A 26,948-nucleotide genomic window follows, 5' to 3' on the forward strand; every position below is an offset into this window, starting at 1 on the left:
CAAATGACAAAGAGTTTCCACGGTGGAAGACTCCAGGAGCCCTGAGGTTGTTTTCTCAGAAGCACTGAGCTATGCTTAATTAATGGAAGAAGTATAGAGATGCCCCCACCCTGGGCCCTGGAGCATAGAGAGCGATTCCACACTTTTCCAAAAGTACAGGAAGCAGGCAGATCAGAGGAATCAACTTCCTTCCCTGGGGCAGGTGAAGGAGGCTGGCAGCAGGCAGGAACTTTAATTAACAGAAAAGGACCAGCAGGAGCCACTCACTGGCTACAGAGGAAGTCCCTCCTTTACCCACCTGCTCCCTCCATCACACCCAGGGGCCAAGGCCAGGCTGGAGGGCAGAGAACGTGCATTATTATTGGATGAATGGTTTCTAAATCTATTTATGCCAATTGTACTTAAAATCCTAATTATATAATTTAAATAGGTTCCATACAAAACAGTGCAACATTAGTGTGAAAACAAAGTTCTTATCTTATCTTATTTATTTATTTATTTATTTTTTCAATGAAAAACCTTGGAAAGATACAACAATGTTGAATAGATGGAGATAAGAGACAGAAGATGGCTTTGCAAGTATTTCCTAAGTGTTCTGTGCACTTTAAAGATGCCACAATTGGAAACTGTGGATGGCAGCTTGTAGGTAGGCTTGTGCAAGAAGGCCCCTTGAAAGTCACTTGGCAGACCCTCCAAAGACCTTAATCCTACACTGTGTGATCAGCAGCTGAAAGTGTGTGTTTTCAGTATCTGGAAAGGTGCTCCTTGCAGGTGGCCATGGCCCCACACGGGGGAAGGGATGCTGCCGAGATGGTTCAAGGAGATTCTGAGCCCACAGCTTCGCTCCACCCCTGCTCGGCTGTTCTTAAGTCCGCCCGCGGTGGTGCAAACACAGTCCTCTGCCTCTGTCTGCCTTGGGGAGCTCAGGATACTTGTTATAACTGACACAAGACAGAGGATTTGGTTTAGCTCCTGGGTTCAGACAAACGGTTTTCCAGAAGGTAACATGAACTCCTAACAGAAACATCATTCCCATCTGAGGCTCAAAAAATATGGCCTAGTTTTCTGAACTTCTCCCAGGGTTGACCTTTTAGCTCTGCTTTCAGAGTTTCTCCATCCTACACTCACTTCCAAACTCTTCCAAATTCATGTAGCAAACTAGTTCCAAAGTTATTATTATTATTACTATTTATTATTATTATTATTATTATTATTATTATTATTATTATTATTATTATTTTCAAGACAGGGTTTCTCTGTGGAACAGTCCTGGCTGTCCTGGAACTCACTCTGTAGACCAACTCACAGAGAATCACCTGGCTCTGCCTCTCGAGTGCTGGGATTAAAGGTGTGCGCCACCACTGCCCGGCTTAGCTCCAAAGTTTTAAGAGCCACAGAACCAAGGTTATTCATGGCAATGACCCACTGACTCCCCATATCAATGTTCTGTACTGTGACTTTTCAGTTCTGTGACCAAAGTACCTGTCACACAATGTAAATAGATGAAGGGCTTATTTGGGCTCATTGATTCGAGGATTCAATCCGGGTTGCTTGGCTCCGTGTGCTTGGACAGAGCTTGAATGGCCATGGACTTGTAGGGAAGAGGACCTTTTCACATTCTTGCATTGTGTCTTAGTATCTTGTTTGCTGTTGTGATAAAAAAATATGTTGAGAAAAGCAACTAAGGGGAGAGAGGGTTTATTTTACATCCCAGGTCAAGGTTATAGTCCATCACGATGAGGAAGTCTCAGAGGCAGGAGCGTGTGTTGGGTGGTCACAGTGCGCCCACAGTCAACAAGCAAAGAACAATGAACGCATGGTACTTAGGGCTTAGTTCCCTTTTTCTACGTACACAGTCCAGGATTGCAGCCAGGGGTTGGTCTCACCCACGCACCATGGGTGAAGAAGATATGGCTGTTAGCATTCAGACCCACTTCTTGGGATCCTGGCCAATAAGCAGATAACACCCTGGCCCACCCGGGTCCTGACGTCATCTTATGTAAAGCCCACTTTAAGAGAAAACTCCTCCTCCCCACCCTCCTCTCTTTCTCTATGCCCACGAGGTATGCACCTCTGAGCCTCTCTCTCTCTCTCTCTGCCTCTCTCTCTCTCTCTCTCTCTCTCTCTCTCTCTCTCTCTCTCTCTCTCTCCCTCCCCTTTCTCCTTCCCTCCCTTTCCTCCTCCCTTCCCCCAATAGACTTTCCGAGTGGATGCCGTGTCTGCATGGCGTGAGTAACTGTCCACCACTCCACACCACAGCCTACCTCCTTGTCTGCATGGCATGTCTCCCTCACGCCATGGGCACCTTGGCCCAACCCACCAAGGCCTCTGGCACACCGTATCACAATGATGGTAGGCAAGGAAGACATGCTGGAAGGGACGGGAGGTTGGCTAGTCACACTGCATCTCTAGTTAGCAGAGAATGAACAGGAAGTAGAGCCATGAACAGGAAGGACAACACCTCAAGGTTTGTCCCCAGTGACCTACTTCCTCAAGGAGGCTCAGCCACCTAAGGGTCCAACCTCCCCAAACAGCGCCACCCACCGGGGATCAAACGTTCAAACCCATGAGCCGATAGGGAACATTTCACACTCAAAGCGAAATGGTCAGGAACTAGAAAGCAGGACAAGAAGGGGCCAGAGGCGACGTACTCCAAAGCCACCCTCACCTCCTCCCGGTGACCCATTGCTAGTCTGCAGCTTCTCCATATATTGTCACCAGCTGATGACCAAGCCTAACACAAGAACTTTCAGAGGGACATTTCTTGTCCAAACCATAACACTGACCATTTTCCCTCAAACTTTGGCTAAAAAAAGAAAAAAAAAAATCAGAGCTTTCCCTGAGCCCCTGGGCTATTTCTAACGGCTCCTGTGTCTCATAAAACTTTGATTAAATAAATTTGTCACTTTTTCCCCTTGTCAACCTGTCTTCTGTGAGAGGAGTATCAGCTGTGATTCTGTGATGGCCAGGGAAGGGTTCCTCATCTTCCCAGCCCTAATATTTTGAATGCAGCCTCAGAGACAAAGCTGTGGGGTCTGCTTTTGTCTTTATTGCTGATTTCTTTGCTTGCAGAAATCAGTAGCAACTTTCTGGTTGCTAAAGTACGACGTGTGATTCCTCCATGATGCCAGCTTCTCTCTGGCTTATTTTAGCTTGCCTGGTGGCAGCTTATGGCTTGGAAAGGCCACAGCTGGGAGGGAGATCGGAGGGAGCCATGCTGTCCAGGGAACTAGGCAGGAGGGGAGCTCATCAGTAGAACAGAGAGCAGCCAGCAGGGGCAGGCCACAGTCAGGAAAGAAAGAATCCCAAAGGTATTGGGGTCAGAAGAGCCAGTATGGGCAGCACCCCTTCAGTACAGGAACCTGACATACTGGTTTCCCCAGCTTCTGCCTGGCTCCTGTGTCACCTCTAAATGTCGCCTCTAAACCAGGGCCAACATCAGCTAAAGGCTCTGCAGGGAGCCCTCAGGACACTGGAAAAGAGAAGGCTCTCACAATCTGGGCACGCCCATGCAGCCCTTAGCAGGGCTGGTGACTTCCCCTGAACAAAGCCTCAAGCAAAGGGCTTTGCCTTCACGGACTCCTCTGCAGAATGAAGGTAACTGCATTGAGTAGCCTGGCAGGGACCTTCAGTCACAGGACTGATGTTCCTGAGCAACAAAGCACTCCCTAAACAATGTGCCTCCGAATTGCCTATCACTGCGCTGGCCAGATAAGCACAGGCAAAGCTTTGAAACCATCTCCCCGTGGACCTCGGTAAGAAGCCCTCGATTGGTCATGGAAGATTTGGATTGAAAAGCAATTGCCTGCCCCCAGGGTGTCATACTTCAATAGGAAAACCAGTGTAGGGGTAGCCTGGCCCAGCAGAGCCTTGCAAAGCTAAACACACCTGGAGCTGCAAGGCAAAGGAACATTTTGCCTCCACATAAGCACATCATCCCCCAGACTTCAGTAGCCCCTGAAAAGCAAGACAGGAAGGCAAAACCACCTTCACCAGGGGACCCCCAACTATTGCACCTCTGAGCCTCAGTGGTCTAAACCCAGTAAATACAAGACTTCCCCTTTATAAAGCCTTAGGCATTTCTCTCATTCACTGCTCACTTTCTCCTCCTGACAATGGGAGCAAAGTAGACTATCAAAAGGTGTTTTAGGTGTTGTGACCTCCAGAAAACCAGAGATACAGAAATCAACACTAGCTAGACTTTACCATGTGTACAGACACCACAACTAACAAGACCAAAGAGATGGTCCAATGTGATGTCGCCTGTTCTGCTCACACACACTTCACCATGACAGGCTGAGGCCTCTGAAATGGTGAGCCAAAGACATTCTCTCCTCTCTTGTTTCTGTCCGGCATTCGGTCATGGTAACAAAGGTAATTAATGCTGCTAAAAACTTAGTTCTGATTATTTTCTTGATTTTTACAGCCATTGTTATTTTTGTGTCTGAGAGTGTATGTGCAGGTATGTGTGTATAAGTTGTATGCATGTTCATATGTGTTGAGAAGGGTGTGCATAGGTGTTTGTATGTGCACAGGGAAACCATTCATATGTGTGTGTGTGTGTGTGCACACAGAGGCCAGAAGTCAACTTCGGTTCAGTCTGTAGCAGGCAGGAATCTTAAAAGTTCTTATTAATAAAATCAAACCTGAAGCCAGTTATTGGGGTGAATGCTGGAATATCAGAGAAGCAGAACAAGCCACAGCTACCTCACCTCGCCAATTCCTCAGCTGGTCCTGTTTCCTCGGACTAGAGGCCTCTGAGTCCTCGTCCAAATGGGTCTCAGCTGAACTGCTGCTCAAAAGCCTGAATGCTTAACCAGGCCAAATGCTTCTAGTTTCTGGTCTTCACGCCTTATATATCTTTCTGTTTTTGCCATCACTCCCTGGGATTAAAGGCTCACTTCTTGGGATTAAAGGTGTGAGTCACCATGCCTGGCTGTTTCCAATGTGGCCTTGAATTCACAGAGATCCAGAGGGATTTCTGCCTCTGGAATGCTAGGATTAAAGGTGTGAGTGCCACCATTTTCTAGCCTTTGTATCTAGTGGTTGTTCTATTCTCTGACCCCAGATAAGTTTATTAGGGTGCATAATATTTTGGGGAACATAATACCACCACATCAGTCCTTGTTTTGTTTTGTTTTGTTTTGTTTATTTTGAGACAGGGTCTCTCGCTGCCCCGAGGCTCCCCATCCCCACTGCTGGGATTACATTGAGACAGGGTCTCTCGCTGCCCCGAGGCTCACGATCCCCACTGCTGGGATTGCATTGAGACAGGGTCTCTCGCTGCCCCGAGGCTCCCCATCCCCACTGCTGGGATTACATTGAGACAGAGTCTCTCGCTGCCCCGAGACTCCTCATCCCCACTGCTGGGATTACAAGCTTACACTGCCATGCCCAGACTTTCACGTGGATGCTGGGAGTTGAACCCAAGTCCTCACTCTTGCCCAGCAAGCACTCTACCCACTGAGCCATCTCTCCAGCCCATGTTGTTGCTGGAGCTGTGTCAGTGGATGAGGAGACACAGCCTCTCAGCAGCCGAGACAGAACAAGAGCAGAGACTCCAACCCAGGCCTCTTCTTCCCTGAGTGCTGAGTCTAAATCCACCTGTTTCATACACAGTCCTGATTTTAAGCAGGCAGACATTGCATTAAACTTTTAGTCAGTTCTGGAAAGTTATGTGCAATAATGTTCATTCTCTCTCTCTCTCTCTCTCTCTCTCTCTCTCTCTCTCTCTCTCTCTCTCTCTCTCTCTCTCTCGCTATAAAGGCATGCAAAGCTGGCCTCCTGAGAAGCTGTCAAGCATTTGGCAAACTCTGCTACTATTCCAGAGAGAACACTGAGTAACACAGGGGTTCCACTTAAAGCCTATCCAGCTGAAGCCAGCAGGGACCCAAAGTGACTATGACACTACTCATCTTCCCCTGGGGACATGGGTTCAAATACAGGAGCAGGGCCAGTCCTCTGACAGCACAGACACAGCGACTAGATGTTATGCTGAGCACAGGGCACAGCATCTGTAATGTAATGGCTCCGGTCCTACACGGGGGCAGGAGGCCCCATGGATTGGCTGGGGTCCTCTCCCTACCCACCCTCCCATTTCACTGAGTCTTGGCAAAGACAAAGGAAGGGGTGCAATGAGATTTGAAAGTCAAGGTGAGACAAAAAGAGCCAGGCAGCAGCTACAGCCAACCTCTTCCCTCACAGAACGTACAGGACCGACAGACTACTTGGACACCTCAGAGGAAAGGCATGTAGCCAGGGAGTGCCTTTGGACTTAGGGCAGGAGGGGGATAAAAAGCTGGGAAAGGGAGGGGTGGGGGAGCCTTGTCTACCTGTCAGGGTCAGCCTCCGATTTAAGAATTAGGTAAAATCACGTTCTAACAGAAATGCACATATCAGGCCAAACAACAGGACTGTCTGCGCTTTGTTTTGCTCTGATTTCACAAAAACAGGAACCACAAACTGGTCATGATCTGTTTTGGTGAAAATGACAACATGTATACATTAAAATACATTAGAATGTTTGAATTTGTAAATGATATATTGTAATCTAAAGGCTCTAGAGATACAATGAAATATATGATGCATAACATACAGTCTACATAACAACCTATGTTATATATGATGCGTAGTGTATACTATATATAATTCTATATTAACTTCTGTATTCTAGAATGAATTAGAATAATGCGGCCATCTAAACTAGGATTAAAAAGAAAGCCAATGTTCCGAGCATTTCTCTTTGCTCTTCTATGTTCTAAGCTTCAAAAAGTTATATACTATTTTGTTACCATATTCAAGAGTTATATAAAATTTGGGAACTTTGTGAGGGTCTATGGCAACCCCCTGCCCAGTTCTGTTTGTTCTTATTCCCAAATTCCACACAACAGACCCGGACAAAGCCACGCACACACAGGACAAACCTCTTTCTGATGGCCTCCAGCACAGTGTGGTAAGGGGGCTGAGTGAGTGTTCCCCTCATGGAACACCTGCCAGGGGGTCTTCTCCTCTTCGGGGTGGGGTCTGGGATGGACAGCCAGGGCAGCTGTCCAGGTGGCCTCTCCTGGGCCGTCTGCCTGCTTCTTATCTTCTGCATGTGGACTACTGCCTGCTTCCTGGAGCCACAGGCTCTGCGTCAGCAGCCGACAAGCCTCCAAGTCGGCTTCCCACACTCTTGCAAGCAGTGGGCACCTGCAGCTAAGACAGAGAGAGGGAGGCAGGCATGGCAATTAGCTCGGTGGTGGCTCATGCCACCCATCCACAGTGTGTTGGCGTCAGGGGTCATCTCACACTCCACAGCATCATCTTACAGGGACAAAACATCAACCCGGGGACATAGAGGGACCAAAATCTGTGTGTCCCTAGTCATGGTGATATTCATGTGGGTCCTTCTTAGCTGTCTGGTCAGCAAGGACACCTAGAATCCCATTTGTGCTTCCAAGAACAACCACCCAGTATGGAACATCGGGCCCTGTACTCCTGCTGGATCTCTTTGAGTCAACAAACCAACAAACCTAATCACAGCCTTCTGCAGGTGCTCTTCTACTACCTGGAATGTCGTCCCACTAGCAAATACTCACCCACTGACACACACATAACCTGGGCCCAGGCCAGTCGAGACCTGAAGCCACCTGCCATCCCACTCTGCGTAGCAGCACACACCCACTCATGTTCCCCTCACAGAATCAGTCAGTGTTTCAGACTCAGCTTACACAGCCCATCCTTGGTGGGGAGCTCCCCACCCCATAGCTAGACACCCAGGATGGGTCTCTGAGCACTCCCCAGCATGTGCCTGTAACCCTAGTGCAGGGAGGTAGCTGCTGGAGGATCCCTGGGGATTGCTGAGCCGTGAATCTCATGGGAAGAGCAAGCTCCAAGTCCAGTGAACGACCCTGTCTCAGAAATAAGTGGAGAGAAATAAAAGAAGATGCCTATTGTCCACTTGTGTGCATGTGCACAAGTTCGCACGCGCACAGTGCAAACCAAATCTGTGGCATCAGAAGTCAAAAGAGGAGAAAACTTCAGGAGCGGGAGGTCATACCAAGGAGAGCACTGGGGCTCTTGGTGTGCTGGGGGTCCTGCCAGGGTGTGTGTTGTCTGAAAACTCATTAAGTAGAACATGTGAGGCCCGCTCTGCCTGTGTTCCTCGCTAATCCAATGTAACAAAAAGAAAGAGAACGTAGCTTTATGAGCTACACCCTGAGCAGGATGGAGGAGGATGGACCTAGTGTGGGACAATCCTTAGCAGTTCTGGCTTTAGCCATTTTCCTGGTTCTTAATTTTAGCCAATTCGATGGATATAAAGTGGTGCCTTAAGATCTGGATTTGTATTGCTCCATAAGGCTCATTTCCGGTTCCCTGAGACTATCTCTTTACGCGCCCACTGCCTGTCTGTTCCTTTCTTGAGCCCCATTCTGTTCCGAAGACACCTGATGGAGACATTCAATTACTAGTCAATATCTGTAAGTTTTATCGTCAACTCATCTTTTCCATTTTTTTAGGATTAATTTTTGATTATGTGGGTGTGTACATTTGAGTGCCTGCAGAGGGCAGTAGAGGGAGCTGGATCCCTGGGACTGGAGTTAGAGGCAGCTGTGAGTCTCCTGACATGGGTGCTGGGAACTAAACTTGGGTCCTCTCTGAGAACAGCAAGTGCTCTTAACTGCTGAGCCATCTCTCCAATGCGGTTTTCCATTTCTTTGTGCCTGTGTTTATATTTTCTATCCTCTACGGAAATTAGCCCCATTTTCATTGGAATTGAAATAGAGTGTTATATGCTTGTTCATATTTTTTTCGTTTTAAAATTTTTATTAAGTGTGTGTGTGTGTGTGTGTGTGTGTGTGTGTGTGTGTGTGTATGCATATGCACATGCATGCCATGATGCATGTGTGGAAGTCAGAGAAATGAATGATTTGGGAGTTGATTCTTTACCTCTATCACGGGGTTCAGGGGATCAAACAGGTTGCCAGACCTGCAAGGCAAGCATCGTGACCTGCTGAGCCATCTCTCAGCCCATTGTTCATAATTAAAAAAAAAAAACAAAACTTCAAAATCATTTATTCCTGAAGACACCTCTCCTTTCTGTTCTGTGTGAGATTTCTTTGCCTTCTGACTTTGTCCAGTGTTACTGGAAGCTTGCTATTTGTGTTGGTTTGAATGATAATGCCCCCAATAGGCTCATATGTTTAAATGTTTGGTCCCCAGTTGTCGAAACTGAGAAGGATTGGGAGGTGTAGCCTTGTCAGAGGAAATATGTCACTGGGGGTGGCCTTTGAGGTTTCAAAAGCCTATGACATTCCAAGTTAGCGCTCTCTCTCTCTCTCTCTCTCTCTCTCTCTCTCTCTCTCTCTCTCTCTCTCTCTCTCTCTCTCTCTCTCTCCCCTCCTTGTGAATCAGATGTAAGCTCTCAGCTACTTCTTCAGCACCATGCCTGCCTGCCTGCTGCCACGCTCCCTGCCATGATTGGCCATGGACTCATCCTCTGAGACTGTAAGCCAATAAACTCTTTCTTCTGTAAGCTGCTTTAGTCATGGTGTCTTTTCACAGCAAAAGCAAAGTAACTATGACTCTATCTTATTAGTTGTTTCGAAGAGGCACCCTTTGCTTCATCAATCCTTGGTATTGATTTCTAGTCTTGATTTCATTGGCTTTTGTCCTTACCCTTACGTCTTCTCCCTGCTCCTTTCTGTGGACTGATTGTCTTACCTTTTATTGCCTCCCGAGCTCCTGCCTCATTTTTCTCTTCTGACCTTTCTTCTGTTCTTGCTCTCTTAATGTTGTAGTTCAGGTACTTAAGGGTCTGTAGTCTTGTCTGAGCAATTCTCTAACCACACCCATATTTGTACATTTAAATCTCCAAGTATTAAATACTTTAAATATTTTTTAAAAAAAACCCTTAAGCACTTGCTATCATACTTGCTAATCTTTAATATTTCTTAGGCTGGCATGAGACTAATTTCCAGGATTTATAACTTTATCAACCTGCAGACTTAATGTAGCTCTACAGCCTGTCTTCCCTCTTGCTCTCCTCTTTAAATTGAAGATGCTTACTGGTATTCTTTCCGGTTTGGGGCCCAATGCTGTCATACCTTCTCTTTGGCCCCGGGCCCTATGAGCCAGTGGGAATCATGGGATAGGGCCAGTGGGAATCATGGGATAGGCCAGTGGGAATCATGGGGCAAGCTGCAGGTCACTTAAGGCTCCAAAGGAAAGAGGTCAACAACTTTCCACATTTTAACTCCTGGAATGTCACAATGATTGATGAAATATAGTGTGTTTCCTGTTTGAGTGAAAGTGGACTAGTCCCAAGCTATCTCTAGAACACACTCGCCAAAGTCTTGGTGTCAATTTCAGAGGCACAAGCCATGTGGCGATTCAAACATGTGGGTGTAGGGCTGGAGAGATGGCTCAGTGGTTAAGAGCATTGGCTGTTCTTCCAGAGGTCCTGAGTTCAATTCCCAGCAACCACATGGTGGCTCTCAACCACCTGTAATGAGACCTGGTGCCCCCTTCTGGCCTGCAGGGACACATGTAGGCAGAACACTGTGTACATAATAAACAAATAAATCTTAAAAAAAAAAATATGTGGGTGTGAGATGGCAGTGCTTCTTGTGGACCACATGATCATTTCTTCAAGGGTTGGGTTTCTGAGACATCTGCTCGTTGCATCTGTTTGTACTAAAGAGAGTCATGGTTGGTGTATAAGTGGTGAAATGTCTGCTCTTCTTGCCCAGAAAAGTAACTGGGTTATTAACAAAAATTGCTTTACCAATGAATGACTCAGAACCACCAAGCTTCACGAGAGCAAGGCTGATGTTTTGAGCTATAAGGAGGTAGTTCAGAGGTCTGAATCTCAGTGCACGCTCTGGGTAGAGAACTGAGCCCCAGCACTGTAGCTGGAGTTTCTCAGCACTGCTCTTACACTCTCCAAAGTTAAAGGAGGCCTAAAAGATCCATCAACCACAACCACGTCTGACTCCTTGGAGGACTGAGTGTGGTCATGCTTTGTTGAGGATGGTGATGGCATGCAGAGCTCAGTGGATATAGCCTGCCTCTCTACTAAAGAAGTAGAAACATCCTGGACATAGTGACTCATGGCTCATGGGTATAACCCCAGTGCTTGTGAGGTTGAGGCAGAAGGATTATAGTGAGTTCAGTGCCAGCCTTGACTATGTAGTGATTTCTGGACTACCCTGGGCTAGAGTGAGATGTTGTCTCAAACAAAAACAACCAGCTGGGGACCCTGAGTTGCTGTGGATATCGTTCTGTATAAATAAAACACTGATTGGCCAGTGACCAGGCAGGAAGTATAGGCAGGACAAGGAGAGAGAAGAATTCTGGGAAGTGGAAGGCTGAGTGAGGGAGACACTACCAGCTGCCGCCATGACAAGCATCATGTGAAGATGCCGGTAAGCCACGAGCTACGTGGCAAGGTATAGTTTATAGAAATGGGTTAATTTAAGACATAAGAACAGTTAGCAAGAAGCCTGCCACGGCCATACAGTTTGTAAATAATATAAGCGTTTGTGTGTTTATTTTATAAGTGGGCTGTTGGACTGCCAGGGCTTGGTGGGATCCAAAGAGAAAACTCCAGCTACACTGAGTTCTTTTTTTTTTTTTTTTTTTTGGTTTTTGGCTTTTCGAGACAGGGTTTCTCTGTGTAGCTTTGGTGCCTTTCTTGGAACTCAGGCTGTAGCCCAGGCTGGCTTTGAACTCACAGAGATCTGCCTGCCTCTGCCTCCTGAGTGCTGGGATTAAAGGCATGTGCCACCACTGCCAGAGGGACCCTGAGTTCTAACACAGATGTCTGTAATCTCAGCTCTTATCACCAACCCATCTCTCCTGATTTACTCTCATTTAAAGGAACAGAGCCTTTTGTCTTGTTCTCTGGAAACTTTGAAAATCATCGGGTCATTTTTATAGACTCACAATGGAGGAAAACATCAACCCAGAGAGGAGAAGGTGATGGTTATAAACTCTCAATGGAAGCTATTGAAGCATATGTTTGCCTTCTTTCTATTCCCTGGGCAACTTAATCTCCAACAGAGAGAAAAGGCCACAATTATAAATGTTCAAGTTTTATACTTTAATTTATTTTTTACTAATTAAAAAAATTAAATTTATTTTATGTGTATGGGTATTTTGTCTGCACATATATTGGTGAACCATGTGTGTGCCTGGTGTCAGCAAAGGCTACAAAAAGACATCTAATCCCCTGGACTAGAGTTACAGTTATGAGCTGCCTAGTAGGTGCTGGGAATTGAACTTGGGTCCTCTGGAAAAATATTCAGTGCTCTTAACCACTGAGCCATCTCTCTAGCTCCTTGTTATTTACTTTTTGAGGAAGAAACTTAACCTTATTTTATTTTGTGTGTATGTATACACATATGTAGAGGTCAGAGGTCAACCTCCAGTGCCTTCCTCACTCACTAGTCACCTTGTTTTTTGAGGGTCTCTCACTGAACCTGGAGTTTGCCGATGCAGCTATGACAACTGGCTGGCAAGTCCCAGGGATCTGCCCTTCTCTGCCTCTCCAGCGCTGAGATTTCCAGCATGTACCCAGCCTATGGAATGGCGCTGCTTATATTTAAGGTGGCTCTTATCCTCTCTAGAAACACCCTCACAGATGCACCCAGAGGTGTATTGTAATCTCTTAGTCACTTCTCAGATCCAACCAAATTGACAGTCTAGACTAAGCTCCATATCCACAGTCACTGGATGGTTCTATAGGTATATTATGTCATTCTGTCATTTAGTCCCCAAACAACCTCACAGTGTTGTAATTAGACTACATCGTAGAGGTTTCAAAACATACTTTGAACTCTGCCATTCCTACAACTGGACATCTAGTGTGTATTCTCTCTCTGGGATCTGGGCTAACCTTGTCCACTGAGCACATGTCCGCTTGATGGGAACAAGGCTCAGAACCACCAAGAGAGGAAGGCCATGTGGCATCCACTTAGCACTTCTGGGACTCTTGCCCTGCAAGACAGCTGTCCATGCTGGAGTCACCAGGCTGGACAGACCACAGGCAATGGCCCTGGAACTTCAGCTGATGGCTACTGTTGGCGTGTGATCTGAAGGCACCCCCTTCGGGGGCGGGTGTTGGCGTGTGATCTGAAGGCACCCCCTTGGGGGCGGGTGTTGGCGTGTGATCTGAAGGCACCCCCTTGGGGGCGGGTGTTGGCATGTGATCAGAAGGCACCCCCTTGCAGGGTGGGTGTCCTGTCTTACTAAGACATTCCCATATTCATGACTCACCAATTGTGAGCAAAATGAAGTGGTTGTGTTGGAGCAGAGCTCTATTGTGCAGGTGAAGGAGTCTGGGTGTCTCAGAAATCACACATAAGCATAACTAGCTTCCCTTTCTTATTATAGTAAAGCCAGCCAGCCATGATTGCATAAGCACTTCCAAAATGTGGATTATCAACAACTCACAGAAACAGGTGTGCTAGTTCCCTTTCTGTTGTTGTGATCAAACACTGAGCAAAAGCAGTGGACATCTAAAGCTAACTAGGGCAACAGGTTTTCAGGTTTTTGCTTGTCTTGTTTTACCACTGTGAGGTGGAAAAGGAAACATCACAGAAGTAGTTGGATAGACAGTTCCAAGGAGACAGTATTAAGTATTCTGGTTTAGGATATGCACCAACGCCTTCAGGAACTCCCATTCCACCAGCTTGTGAGAAGCAATGACGCTTGTCAACTTGGCAGGCTCTAGGATCACCCAGGACACAATCCACTGGACAAGTCAGTAAGGGAGTTTCTGCTTGCTCTGGACTCTTCTATACAGCTTCCTGGGTGTTCCTCAGATGCCCTCAGAATGGCCCTTCCACTCCTCCAGGAAAGGTGCATGGTTTCTAATGACAGATGGCTATTTCTTGTGCCTTTTACTCCCTCAGATTGTCTCTCATTAAATTCCAACCATAACTGGTCAGCAGGTAAAATAAAACTTGCCAGTGTCAGCTGGATGACCTGAGTTTGATCCCTGGAACTCACAGTGAAAGGACAGAGGTGACTCTTAAAATCTGTCCTGACCTTCACATACAGGCCATGGAATCTACTCTTTGTACTACTACTACTACTACTACTATTATTATTATTATCATTATTGTTGCTGTTGTTATTATTATTTTAAAATCTAACAGTTCTTCAAGGCCAATATCAGAATTCACATCACCCATATCTTCCCAAACCTCACTCAATAATGCTGTCTTCCTCTGAACCATATGGCATCTGGCAGAACTCTTAATATAGCCACATTCCATTTGATTCCATTGGTCAGACATATGCCTTCCTCTTCATATTTAAAGAGGCTCCTGAATATTTCATGCTCCCTTTTTAAATCCCAGGAAACATATAGACTGGCAAGATGTCACTCACCATAGGTGCTCAGGAATGACCTAATGAACCCAACAAACACCCAGGGAAGCTGGAAAAATATCTGTCCTAATAAAGGTTAACAGAGGGATGCCTTCCTGCTAAGTAACTATTGCGGAATGGCTACATTAAAAATTAAAGTCTCAGAGTAAACATGGAATAGGCCATTCTAGTTGGCTTCTCAGCTGCTCAAGAACCAAACACAAATTCCAAATTATTTGTACAATGTTAAAGTGGCAGAAACCTTTCTAAGCAACTCAAGAGGACAAAATTGACATGTCTAGATATATGTGAATATATGTATGTAGATACTGAAGTTTAAACATATATATAAGATCAAGGTACCAGAAAATCTGGTGTCTGGTGAGAAAACAACTCTTCATGATGGCACCGTCTAGCTGCATCCCTCACATGGTGGGAGAAGCAAGGACCACTTTCATAAGGATGCTACTGTTAATCATCATTGAAGAGGGCCATACCCTGGTGGCCACTGCACTGGGGATTAAGGATCAGTATTTTAATTGAACCAGGACATGGATATTCAGACCATCGCAGATTATTAAAAGCGTTTGTAATTTGAAGGAGAAGAAGTAGGAGAAAGAGGAAGTGGGTGAGGGAGAAGAGGAGGAAGAAGGAGAGAAAAAGAGGAAGGCAGTAGAAGAAAGGGGGAAGAAGTGGAAGGGATCAATATACACACAGATCACTTTGCTAAGTCGCTTGGAAAATCTTGTGTGCTGTCAGTGTTGGTGATCCACGGTACACACTGTGACAGCGATGAATACGTTGTAGATCAATAGGCACTATGTCCCCAAATCTACAAGGTTCAAATGCAAAAAGATCTGAATTAGCCCATGTGCCAACACAATACCTAGGACACCAAACAGGCTCAGATGGGTACATCTGGCACACCCTCAAAGACCCTTGGTGTTCCTGACAAGTTCATTACTAATGCTGAAAAAATAGGAGTTCTGCTGTGTTCAAAGTCTTCTACCACAGTTGAGGCAAAGGCACCCCAGTGCCTACACCCTTCTGGTTTGTGAGGAAGGAAACCAACTCTCTTGTTGCAATTTTCATCTACCACCTCTAGAAAATTGCCTCAAAATGCAAAGATGGCCACGAACTGAGTCTATTTACACAGAATTGTGGGGTGCCCATTACGCATGCACAGGAACGAGTGGATTGAACCTTCTCAGGCAAATGGAAGCGTCAGAGATTGCCAGTCGCTGCAGATGCATTCTGCACCATCACCCTACGACCCAGTAGGTCTCTGCTGCACAAGAGGCCAGTGTGACAGGGCACTGCTGAGGCCGCAGGCTGAGAAGAAATCTGGGACCTGCTGGAGCCCCGGGCAGACTCAGAACTGTAGCAAGGAATTGTGTGCAGACATCTCTATCTATCCAGGCACACAGTATCATAGCGGCTGAAATCTAAATTGAAGTCTAAAAATAGCACAATAAAATTACTTCCTTCCTTCACTCCACAGAGAGCAAGTGGGCTGACATCCACAGCTGCAGGGCACGGCTGACTTCCGGAGTTCACATGGACAGAACAGTTACACAACTGCCCCATCTTGCGAACACATCGCCCATCCCAGAAAATGAGGAAGCAAAAGCAATTACCCGGTTGGTGGAAACCGATCATGGATATTTGATTATAGTTATTAATGGGGAGAACAGGAGACAGACCGCTGAGCGGCAGGCAAGCACTAAGTGAATGTGTATGAGATTCCTGGAGGGGGATTAATTTCTGTTTGCTTTTCATCTCTCAGCTACCATCTGAATGTGACATCAAGTCTAAGCGTGGCCTGTCACATCCTTATCAGTATTCAGTGCCACTGCATGCTGGTCACATTATCTCCGCTGGATGTACCAAACGACGGGTCTCTTGCTGTGGGGATCGTTTTCCTCAGATTCTAATGCGGGACTGATGGGGCTAGTGACTAGCTTCTCAGAGGCAGGAAACGTACCTTGAAGTGTCAGAAAGACATTCTTCAAGCAAATATTTACATCTCAGTGTGTTTTCCATTGGTGTTGAGCACACAATACTTCATCTGGAGGGCGCATGAACCACCATCAACCTCTCCACCCCATCAGAGGACACTGGGCTTTCTCTGCATCTCAGCCATGAGATCTCAAGCTCCTTAGGTGAAGCCAGGTGTCCCACTGTCCTTTTGCCTGTGGTGGCATCGCAGCCTCTGTGCAAGGTTAAACCATATCCAATGCCACAGAGCACAGCACTGGACCCATGCTCTGTTCTCTTCTCCTCTCCAACCTGAGACAATGAAGATTTTATCAAGCTCCTCGGGGCTACCTCTCCATGCTTTAGAGACAGTTCTGAAGTTTGTCCTTCCCTGGGTTTAGCAGACTGAAGGACCCCAGAGTCCATCAAACTGGAAAGATTCTTGATAGTCTTATCACTGCACTCGTCCAGTCTCTCTACACTCCCATGAAAAGCAGCCTGCTCCCACATTTGATTGTGTGGTCCAGTGGGGAGGGAGGCATCCACCAAACACAGTCAAGTTAACAACAGTAAGGGGATCACCTGACTGTGCTCAATATTGTGAGGGATCAGTGGAACAAAAGCCAAAAAAGCCAGTGACATAAGCGATGTAAGAAGTCAAGATCTGTGGGACACTCCTTGTACCCCACCGGAAATGAGCATCATCTGTCTTGGGACTAGGTTATCTGGACATCGGTCCACTGGCTGTCAGAAGGGAGTCCTTAGACAGACTAAAGGAGCTTCAGATGACAACCAGGTACAGGCTTCTGAATAAATGTCCACCAGGTGTAGCCAACCTGCAGCCTGCATGCCACATGTGGCCAAGGATTCCTGTGAGTATGGCCCAACACATTGTAAACTGACTTAAAACACAAGAAGATTATGATACACTCTTTTGGCAGGGTCCTCAACAGTCAGTTTTGTAGATAAAAATGCTATGTCACAATGTCAAATGATTGGCCCCTCCTGGATGCTGACACCCTGGGAAACCAAGACGGTACCATGTTCATTCCTAGACTGTTCGCTTAAACTTGACTAGACCCTTCCCCTTATTGAAAGGATCCACAGTAGTCACTTAGAGATGACAGAGTCAGGCAAACTCCAGGGGAGACCTGACAAGCAGGAGGGCGGGGGACACCCTTCAAAATGGATCTCTTCTTCACACTCCAGTGAGTCACACAAATGAGCACACCTGTGCCACCAGCAGCCTCTGGGGCCACTTCCATCCTGAAATTCCAGCACTGACAAACACCATCATCAAGAGCAGTTCCGCTGAGAGCCATGAATCAAGAAATACACAAAAGAGTCAATTAAGACAGGCTTGAGTGTCTGGAGCATCCTATCAGCCTGCGCCTGCGGAATGCAGCCACTGCAAGCCCCTGAGGAGACGCAGCATTGCTTACTGTGGAATTCACAGAATAATAAAGGGAATGACTCGGACTGAGAGCTCTGTGTCGCTGTCGCATCTCTGTGAGTCTCACCTTAGGCTTTGTCCGGGAAATAATGACATGATCTCTACGGGAGACTTAAAATTTTTAATTACGTGTGTGTGTGTGTGTGTGTGTGTGTGTGTGTGTGTGTGTGTGTGGTTTACATGTGGAGGTTAAGAAGACAACTTGAAGAATCCAGTTTTCTCCTACCAAGTGGGTCCCAAGGGTCAGATTCAGGTCATCTGGCTCAGTGGTGAGTGCTTCTACTGGAGTGGGTGCATCTCACTGGGCAACAGCCGAGGGGTTGGAGAAACAGCTGGGTGGGTGAAGCGCTTGCTGCACAAGTATGAGGACCTGAGTTCAAATCCCCAGCACCCACAGAGAAAGCCAGGTGTGCTGACACACGCCTATCACCTCATACACAGGACAGAACTGAGTTTCGTGATGAATGAGACTGGAGTGCTGCTCTCCTTTGGGGCTTAGCACATAATAAAATCACATAAAACTGTCTTGGATCCAGAAATGTCATCTTTGTGGCGGCGGCGGCGGCGGTGGCGGCGGCGGCGGCGGCAGCAGCAGCAGAGGGACACTAGTTTCCATCTGAGTTGGCCACGATGAGGGATCTAGAGCCCCACCCTGGTGTGAGGTCAAGCTGTAATGACACAGAGCCTGGTATCTTGGAATCTGGGACTCATCCCTCATCACTGATGCTCTATCAGCAGCCGCATGACACCGGGCAGCAGGGGCAGGCAGGAGGAAGCGGGAGCAGACTGACTCACAGACCCCTGTGCGCCATGCTGTGTCAACCCTGCGCTCGCCATGGCCCTGGCACAGGCTCACAGGTGAAGGGTCACTGACAGCCTTGGAAATGCCTACCCTCTAGAGCAGTGGTTCTCAACCTGTGGGTTGTGACCCCTTTAGGGTCAAATGACCCTTTCACAGCGGTCACATATCAGATATCCTGCATATCAGATATCTACATTACAGTTCATAGCCATAGCAAAATTATAGTTATGAAGTAGCAACAAAAATAATTTTATGGTTGGGGATCACCACAATTGAAGAACTGTTATTAAAGGGTCACAGCATTAGGAAGGTTGAGAATCACTGCTCTAGAGTGGGTGTCTGAGAACCTCCCCCAGCAGCAGGGATTTTAGAACCCACGTGTCTGAATCACAGGTTCATGTCACATTATCATATTAAACTGTCATGCAATATCAATGCTTCCTTGAGTCATTAAAAAGGGCTGGAGAGATGGCTCAGAGGTTAAGAGCACTGGCTGCTCTTCCGGAAGACCCAGGTTCAATTCCCAGCACCCATATGGCAGCTCATGACTGTCTGTAACCCAGCTCCAAGTGATTCAACACCCTCACACAGACATGTGCAGGCAAAACACCTGTGCACATAAAATAAAAATAAATAAATCATTAACAAATAAGAACATTAAAAAAGTCCTCTCCTTTAATTAAAGACAAATTGGATCTCTGTCATTAATATATTGACTCAAGTTTAACTTCTCTTTAAGATTTCTCAATTCCTGGTCAAACACATCAAAAAGACACAGCTGGACTTTTGCCTTGAGTGTGTTAAAACTCATCTGAGATTAGATACTCCCTGTTAATAATTGTCTTTTTTGTTATGTGTTTTTCCTTGAGAAAGGGCCTCATGTAGCCCAGGCTAGCCTCAAACTCACTATGCTCACTATGTAACTAAGGCTGAGTTTGAACCCCTAATCCTCCAGCCTTCACCTTCCAAGTGCTAGGATTACAGGATGCACCACTACACCCAGGAACATGTCTTTAAACATGTGACAGTCGCCCTGGAATGTGAAGGGTAAAATGTCAAATGGTTTTGGAAGTGTCCTCTTGTGTGACATGGCTTTGCCACCTTGAATCAGAGCAACTATGCTGAACTCCACAAGACCCTTATGAGATCAGCCCATTCCCATGCTCTCCCTGGAGTGACCCCTTCCTAGGAATGTCTGAGGGTTAGCAATTGCTGTGGGAGACACTGTTGATGTGTTGCCCCAAAGCAGCCACGTCCTTGTAACACCCACTCAGGCTCCTGTTAGTAAGCCCAATGAACTCATTGCTCCACCAAGCTGGACTTGGATGGAATTGTTTCCTTGATCTGTTCCTGGGGCCCTATCTGGGGTGAATGAACATTTGTTCACCTGACCGCAGGAAAAGCCACGCAACACCGGCTAGCTCTAAAAACAGCCTCCTGTCTACTTAACTGTTACAATTATCAAGGACAAGGAAAACAATAACAGTGCTCAACCCTTCCTCACATAGACTCAGTGCTGACACCATGTCACCCAGTCGTCCTCCTGGCATGATGCCCAGGGTTACTTCAGGTCTCTGTTTCTTTATCCACCCTCTACTCTGCATGACATTCCCACTGTCTTGGGGAACTATCAAAGGAGAGGTGGAATGGGGAGCTGCCAGAACCCCAGATGCTCTCGGAGGCCCACAAAGGGTCACTATGCAGAGACACAGCGCCCAGGAGACACAAACAGCTGATTCCTGGGCCTGGGATATGCAAGCTCAGGGCTCTCCATCTCACAAACTCCACTGCCAGGTGTGACTGTGAAAGCAGCAGGTCTCCAGGACCTCAGCCAGCCGACGCTACGTATGGGAACCATTGCAGGCTCTCAGTCTCCATCAGAGTCACTGACAAGGACTCACTTACCACATGTCTTTCCCTTCCGCCCTCTGCAGGAGCTATCGGCATCTGGCCAAAGGGCAGGCAACAGGAAGAGCAGACTGTTTAGATAATGGAGGTTGAGAACTAGCCATGACCTTGAGGCTCACCAGGAAGACTCTCTTACTTTTAGAAAATAAGGATTGATTGCCATGTGGCATTGTGTGAGTGTTCTTGTGTGTGTGTGTGTGTGTGTGTGTGTGTGTGTGTGTGTGTGTGTGTGTGCTTATGTGTACATGGAGAGGCCAAAGGACAGCTTTGGGTGCCAACCACCGTCTTTTCTAAGACAGGGTCTCTCATTGACTTGAAACTTGAAAAGAAGGTGAGGCCAGTGAGCACCATAAAGCCTCACGTTTCTACCTCCCCAGTGCTGGGATTAAAGTGTGTGCTACCACATCTGACTTCTTAAAATGTGGGTTCTGGAGATTGAATTCAGGCCAGTGTGCTTATACATCATCAAGTATTTCACTGGCTGAGCCATCGCCCCATTTCTCAAAGTAGATTTTTTCATTCCATCATTTTTGTGGTGTTAGACCGCTACTGATGAATAATAGCTCTCATTTATTCAGTCATTATTGTATATGAGAAGCATCCTTTATCTTCTTCTGTAATTGTCTCGTTTTTATGATAGAAAAAGGAGGCTTGAAGAGATTTATTGTCTAGTGAACAGCCACCGCTCAGAAGTGATCACATTCAAATCTAGACAATCTTATTCCTGAACCCATATACCCTCTACCCTGCTCTCCACAGCAACCAGGACAGATGGTCCATAAGGCTCCCTTGTCCTTCCCTGAATGACACCTCTAGCCTAACCCCGGATTTGAGGGTACACACTGCAGTCACCATTTCAAGGATGGAAGCAGACACAGTCTAGCCATTCTTGAAGGTTTTCTGAGAAATGAGACCCTCGGGATAATTCCTGTGCCTGGTGCTTTTTTAGTTAACAGTACTGAGAAGATGGGGTAGACTCTGTCACCTGATACAGGTGTTTCATTTGGGCCTAGGGACTAGAGGCTTCTGAGTCACTCTAACAGGAGAGCTGAGCTTCTTGTGGCCAGAGTTCTCTTTTCGAATTGTCCTGAAGGTTCTGCAGGCAGAGCCAGCTCCACCTTAAGGGAACACTTCAGGGCAAGAGTTGTTTCCCTGGGAAAGGAAGTTCACTGCTAGATTCTATAGAGATAGCAAAGTCCTTCAGCAAAAGACAAAGTAGTGCAGGCATGCAAAGCCAGGGTTGTTGCTCTGTTTTGGGTCTCACTGCGTAGCCCTGGCTGGCCTGGAATTTACTATGTAGACCAGGCTGCTCTTGAACTCACAGAGATCTACCTGCCTCTGCTTCCCGAGTGCTGGGATTAAAGGATTGTGCCACCAACTCTCTGCTCTAGATTTGAAAGTTTACTAGAAATTATATAATTTAAAGGCAGGCAGGGTATAATTCTGTAATCCTAGCACTTGGGAAGCTGAGGCAGGAGAGTCACAACTCAGAGGCAAACAGGTCATGAGAAGGTAAGAGGACAGACAGGACAGGTCATGTCTCAGGGGAGCATGATCTGAGGTAAGGGAGAGGTGGACCGGTGATAGGACAGTCAGAGGAGGCAAAATCACCCAGGGCCACGTGACAGAGGGTCAACAGTACCTCGCAGGAAAGACGAACTTAGAAACCAAGAGCGCTGCCTCTTTCTGCCTCTGTACCCTAGGCTCTGCACCTGTTCAACAGAGTCAGCGCTGAACCAAGAGTTCTGGCTAGAGGTGAAGGTACATACAGAACAGGAAAGAAAACTGAACCTCCCTCTATCTGAGGCTGTTGAGGCATCCAATCCACACACCTGCATTCCTCTCCTTTGTGTGGGGTGACAGGCTCCTGGGGCAGCCAGCTTTGTATTTCTCAATTTCTAGGCTTATACTCATTTCCATCCATAGTGCTAGGGATAAACTCAATGCGGGTCGAAATGGATTCTTTCAGGTGCCAAGGATCTGGTGTGGCTTGGAATAAAGAACCCATCTGAGGGACCTCAGAGGACTTCACACCACTATGCCCAACTCCTGTTAGGAGGTAGACAGTGGGATCAGCCAGAACAGCTGGAACCTGCTGGCAGCTGCATGCTGGGATGAATGGCACACATGGACTGGCTCCTTCATTCTCACCAGGAGGCACCAAGAAATGACCACCTGGAGTTCAAAATCCCAAGACCAACTCCTGTTCTTCCTTCCTTGATGTGAGGACAAAGCAGGAATGGGAAGTTCCCTTGCTTAGAAAGTAAGCAACATTCTCTTCCACATGTCTCTCATTTTTTATCATGTGTCCACGAAGTCAAATCATTTGAACATGCCCTCCAGGATTTATTTCATATGTGGTATGCATGTATGGCCATATATATATGTAATACTAATAGATATAAAATCTCAACCAGTGCCGGGCGGTGGTGGCGCACGCCTTTAATCCCAGCACTCGGGAGGCAGAGCCAGGCGGATCTCTGTGAGTTCGAGGCCAGCCTGGGCTACCAAGTGAGTTCCAGGAAAGGCACAAAAGCTACACAGAGAAACCCTGTCTTGAAAAAAAAAAAAAAAAAAAAAAAAAAAAAAATCTCAACCAGTAAAATGGAAGTATGAGACAGAAATTTTAGAACCTTCTCCCTGCTCCTCTGGCCACAACTGTTTCAGTTACCTGCAGAGAGCAGGTAATTGGCTTGTGGCAATGAGTGACAGATTCTGGGAGCTTTGTGGGATACAACCAGGCCTCTCTGAGTACCACGTGAGGCTCAGGACACTGTTGGATGCAGGCCCATGGCTCCCATTTGGCTGACTTCCAGCACTGGGGGCTATCAGCCTGAAGGCAGAATGTTGGTGTGAACAGGCTGAGAATGTGTCCAAGAGCCCTGGTAGACACTCCATGGCTTTCTCTGGCCCTGATCACCTCTACTGAACCCTCCTGGGATTTGTAACCTGAGTAACCTACCTGGCTACCATTGCCTGTGAGGGTATTCGTGTAGAAATTTCCTGATAATTAGTAGGTAAACATTAGGTTTTTTAAAAAAACCAAAACAACAACAACAACAATAACAAACACAACCATATCTCCTTTAGAAAAAGTTATCAAGCTCTCAATTTCAAAATAAATTTCAGATAAGACACCTGAGTTCCCAAGTGTTCCCACCATGAGCCAGAGGCACGCACAGGGGTTTCTGAGCGCCCTCACAGCCAGAGAAGAAGCCAGTGTCATTTCTGCTTTGATTCTGAAAGTCTGACTCACCCTCAAGCAAACACTTGAGAGATGAAGCAGTGTGCAAGGGCACAGAATAAACCAGCAGCTGCTAACATGCGTTGATGCTTTGCAGCAAAGGCTTCAGATCCAACCCCAGGAAAACAGAAGAGAGAGGCCGAGACAGTCTAGAAAGGGGAAGAATGTTCCCCCAACCATGCACACAATGGACTCCAAAGGTGTACAGAAAGTCAGTGTACACATCCTGACCACACACACAATGAACTCCAAAGGTGTACAGAAAGTCAGTGTACACATCCTGGGGTAGGGGCAGGTAAAAATTGGCCCCTGTCAATCAGAGGGAGCAGCTTTTCATTGGACAATAAGGATTTCTCCTCCACGGTGGTTACAGACACAAGATATGAGATTGTTATAATAAATGTACTTCATCTACAAAAGAAAAAGAGGAGCCGGGCGGTGGTGGCACACGCCTTTAACCCCAGCACTCGGGAGGCAGAGGCAGGCGGATCTCTGTGAGCTTGAGGCCAGCCTGGGCTACAGAGTGAGTTCCAGGAAAGGCACAAAGCTACACAGAGAAATCCTGTCTCAAAAAAAAAAAAAAGAGAGGGATAGAGGGAAGTAGGGATGGAAAAAGGGAGAGAAAGACAGAGACAGAGAGAGAGAGAGACAGAGAGAGAGACTTCTGTGTCAATCCTTTGGTATTACTCATCTGTTTTTGAGAGTAGGGGGAGAGAGAGAGAAGTGGGGGGCATCTCTCACTGGCCTGGAACTCATCAATTAGTCCAAGATGGCTGGCCAGAGACCCCCAGGGATTCACCTGTCTCTATCTCCCTAGTGCTAAAATTCCAAGTGCACATCACCATAGCTGGTTTGTTCAGTCCACCTGGAGTCTGGGGATCAAACACAAGTCCTCTGGTTTCAAAGCAAGTACTTTACCAACTGAGCTGCCTCTCTGGCCCCAAAGTAAAACCCCGAGCCAGGAGGAGCTGGGGTGAACACCTTTAATCTCAGCCCTTGGGAGCCTCAAGTGAGAGGATCCTGAGTTCAAGGCAAATCCAGGCTACAGAAAGAGACCGTCTCAACAAACGGCAGGCAAAAGTCAGGATTTTTAAAAATACTTCCTTTGACTCCGTCGGAAAGCTAACAGAGAATATGTGATAATTGAGAAGACAGGAATTAAAGCAGAACACAGCCCTGAGGGGAAAGGCGCTAAATCAACACATCCCACTTTACTGTCACCTCTGAAGCGGCCTGAAGGGAACGGTAAGTGGGTAAGGCTTCTTACAGAGGCTTGGCTTTGTTCTTCAACAGTCCACTGTGAGTCACAGAGACATGATGCCAAGGCAAATGGGTTTGGACCTTATACTTTCCTGGGATGTGTTGAATTTTAATCTTAACAACTAAGAGTATAGTTTCCAGGGCTGGAGAGATGGCTCAGTGGTTAAGAGCACTGGATGTTCTTCCAGAGGACCCGGGTTCAATTCCCAGCACCCATATGGCAGCTCCCAACCAACCTTAACTCCAGTCCCAGGGAATACAATGCCCTCTTCTGGCCTCTGTGGACATTGTACGCATGTGATGCACAGACATACACACAAGCAAAACACCCATACACATAAAATAAAAATAAACAAGTGAGTAATAAAGTTTCATTAAGTTTCATGCTGCTGACCCATTGATGCTTAAACCAAATGTAACTGTAGGTTCAGCACATGGCAATCAGCATGCTGGCCCTTAATGAGATGCAGGCTCCTTCTCAGGAGCTCAGCCTGCCGAGGTCAGAGTTCCCAGAGCAAACTGTGGCTGTGACTCTGGATATCAAGAAGGCATCAGGAGGTGGCAGGAAGATGCCACTGAAAAGTACTTCTGTGCCGAGTCCTAGATGAGCATGGACCAGATCCCATGGGGAATGGGCTGGTGGCCCCACCCTGGAGGCAGGAGGCAGCTGCCACAGCAGGGGTGGTCATATGGTCATTCAGTGAGAAAGATGGTTCCGCTGGCAAGGCGAAAGTAGATCTGTGGGTTCCCTGGGAGGCTGACTTGATGGGACTCAAAACCAAGCATGTGCAGGAGAGGGAAGCCAGCTTGAGGTCTGACCCCGCACCAGGAAGCAGGGCTGGTGGCCACACCTAGAAGGAAGAGCCCTGGGTGCAACTGGACACATTTGCTCCTAAGAATACCCAGGTCAGCGCAGTACAAGGAGCCGACATGGATGCCTCCCGTTGAATGATATCCACCTACCCACAAAGACGGAGACCTTCCTCCTGCCTGTGGCAAGACACCACAAATGGGCTGGTGAGGTAGGTAAAGGCGCTTGGCAACAAGCCCAGGGACCTGAGTTCACTTGTTATCTGGAACCTCTATAGTATAAGAAGAGAACTGACTCCGGCAAGTTATCATGTGTACCACGGCCTGTGCATGCCAACCCTTAGACAGGGAAAAGACAGCTAATTCGTCCTGAGGGCTGGTAGGTCAGAGGTGCAGAGGCATGGTTGGGGAGGTGCCTGTCTGTCAGTGCTCATGCTCTAGGGTGACAGTGTGCTGTCCAAGAGCATAATATGACTGTAAGTCGCATGTTCATGCGGTTTGCATGCCTGAAAAAGAGGGTAGCCTGGAATAAGGTGGAGAGAGGCGTGTCAGGATGTCCCTCCCAGCACACGGCAGGCCAGGAAAGTCAGCCTCAGATCCAAGCCTGAGCTACCTATGTACACGCCTAACAGCTACTGTCTGCTGACCAGCTCTGCCACAGCTTTCTCCAGGTCTAGGGGTGGCAAGGTCAGCTGGTGGGTGGAAGGACTTGGCTTGCAACCTGAGGCTAAGCCCACACCCTCGGGATGAATGCCTGGCCCTGCACCCCAGAAGGGAGAAGCCTTTGCACTGTCCCAGCAGACAAAGGTTTAAGGCAAATCTATTCCAAAGCCACTTAACAATTTCCAAAATAGTAGCAAGATGTTTCCATAAAACCAAACTGGCTGCCAGGGAGGAAAAGCGCAGACTACATTGTCGAACTTGTTCCCTTAATTAGGACCAGATCCCGCTGGCTGGGGTTTATTTCCAGAAGTAGACATCCCCGAAAACCAGAAACAGCTTGACGTGCTGCTGCGTCGCTAATGCTTCTCCAATCTGAATTCCTAATTGGGTTTAAAAAGAAAAAGAAAAAAAAAAAAAAAGCAACCAGGAATTTTCACGCTGGTTTTGATTCGGGATTCAAAACAGAACCTGCA

General features: G+C 47.1%; 1 protein-coding gene across 1 annotated transcript in view; it reads right to left on the reverse strand.

The window, feature by feature from the left end:
• Nucleotides 1-26,948, reverse strand: part of Disc1 (DISC1 scaffold protein) — a 177,559-nt gene that overhangs the window by 21,444 nt on the left and 129,167 nt on the right. Inside the window, exon 12 of the mRNA XM_059263044.1 lies at nucleotides 6,924-7,197. Coding sequence (XP_059119027.1) covers nucleotides 6,924-7,197 — 274 coding nt within the window. The remainder of the gene's footprint in view (nucleotides 1-6,923; nucleotides 7,198-26,948) is intronic.

Source organism: Peromyscus eremicus, chromosome 5, assembly GCF_949786415.1.
Source record: "Peromyscus eremicus chromosome 5, PerEre_H2_v1, whole genome shotgun sequence".
NCBI lineage: Eukaryota > Metazoa > Chordata > Mammalia > Rodentia > Cricetidae > Peromyscus > Peromyscus eremicus.